Source organism: Egretta garzetta, unplaced genomic scaffold, assembly GCF_000687185.1.
Source record: "Egretta garzetta isolate BGI_Z169 unplaced genomic scaffold, ASM68718v1 scaffold7, whole genome shotgun sequence".
NCBI classification, from domain to species: Eukaryota; Metazoa; Chordata; class Aves; order Pelecaniformes; family Ardeidae; genus Egretta; species Egretta garzetta.
The window spans coordinates 3,080,794-3,081,864 of record NW_009260350.1 but is presented as its reverse complement, the minus strand read 5'-3'; the positions used below and the strand labels follow the sequence as shown (position 1 = coordinate 3,081,864).

At 60.0% G+C, this 1,071-nt stretch overlaps 1 protein-coding gene across 1 annotated transcript in view; it reads left to right on the top strand.

Annotated features, from left to right (window-relative positions):
* The window catches only part of KSR2 (kinase suppressor of ras 2), a 98,540-nt gene that overhangs the window by 482 nt on the left and 96,987 nt on the right, over nucleotides 1–1,071 (top strand). Inside the window, exons 2-3 of the mRNA XM_035898370.1 lie at nucleotides 54–194; nucleotides 698–755. Of these exons, the coding sequence (XP_035754263.1) occupies nucleotides 54–194; nucleotides 698–755 (199 nt within the window). The remainder of the gene's footprint in view (nucleotides 1–53; nucleotides 195–697; nucleotides 756–1,071) is intronic.

Here is a 1,071-nt window from a genome sequence, read left to right as displayed (position 1 = left end):
TTGGGGGGGGTCATGGCGGGGGGGGCCCACCGAGCTTTTGCCTTCTCTTCCAGAGCAAGCTGGTCAAGTACTTCAGCCGGCAGCTGTCCTGCAAGAGGAAGGTGGCCTTGCAGGAGCGCAACGCCAAGCTGGAGGGCTTCCCCCAGCTCCTGCATTGGTTCCGCATCGTCGACATTCGCAAGGAGGTGATGGAGGTAAGGCCTGGGCATCAACTGCACCCGAGCAGGAAGAGCCCTGCTGTGGGTTTGGGTGCTGAATCTCTCCAGTTGTGGTTTTTCCAGGAGTTTGTGGGATCCTTGAGCAGAACTAGGCAAGGGGGTGGTTTTTTCTGAGATGGAGACTGGCTTGGAGCTGCGTGTTCGGGCCCTGGGGCAGGCTGGAGGGGATGGTGCTGGTGGTGGGGAAGGAGGTGGGAGACCAGGGCAGAGGGTCTGGGTTATTTTACTGCATGGAGAGATGCCACAAGCCTGTGGTGGGATGTGTGGGCCAGGGCCACCCCATAGCTCTCCTCCACCCACCAGTGAGGACACCCTGCTGTTCCCAGTGAAGGACATGGGTACCATGGGGACCTCATGGTACTGCCCCAGGCCGCCCCCACCTCTACCCTGCCCCAGTGGGGGTCCTCTGTGTCTCTGTCCCAGCATGGGGTGCCATAGCAGGTCGCAGCATCCCTCTGCCACGTTCTGGGCTCCTGCAGGCAATGGGTGCTGCGTGGAGTGGCACCAGGAGGTGCTCCCATAACAGCCCCCCCTTGGGTAGGAGGAAAGCCTCAACCAAAGCTGCCGGTCCCTGGGTGTGCTCAGGGCAGGTTTTTGTGGTGCCCCCAGGTGTCCCAGTGTTGTGCTGGGTCTGGATATGCCTCGGACTGCGCAAAAACTCGAGATAAACCTGAGGCTTGAGCTCTGCCCTCTGGGTTTTCAGGTGGATTGAGATGGAAAATGAGTGGGTTTGGGTCTGTGACCCAAATGGGGCAGTGGGAGGGAACGGCTTCTCCTCTGCGTGCCTGGATGTACTGGTTTAGAGGATGTTCCTGAATGGTTCCCTCCTCACTCCTGCCCCATTCCCTTCCCT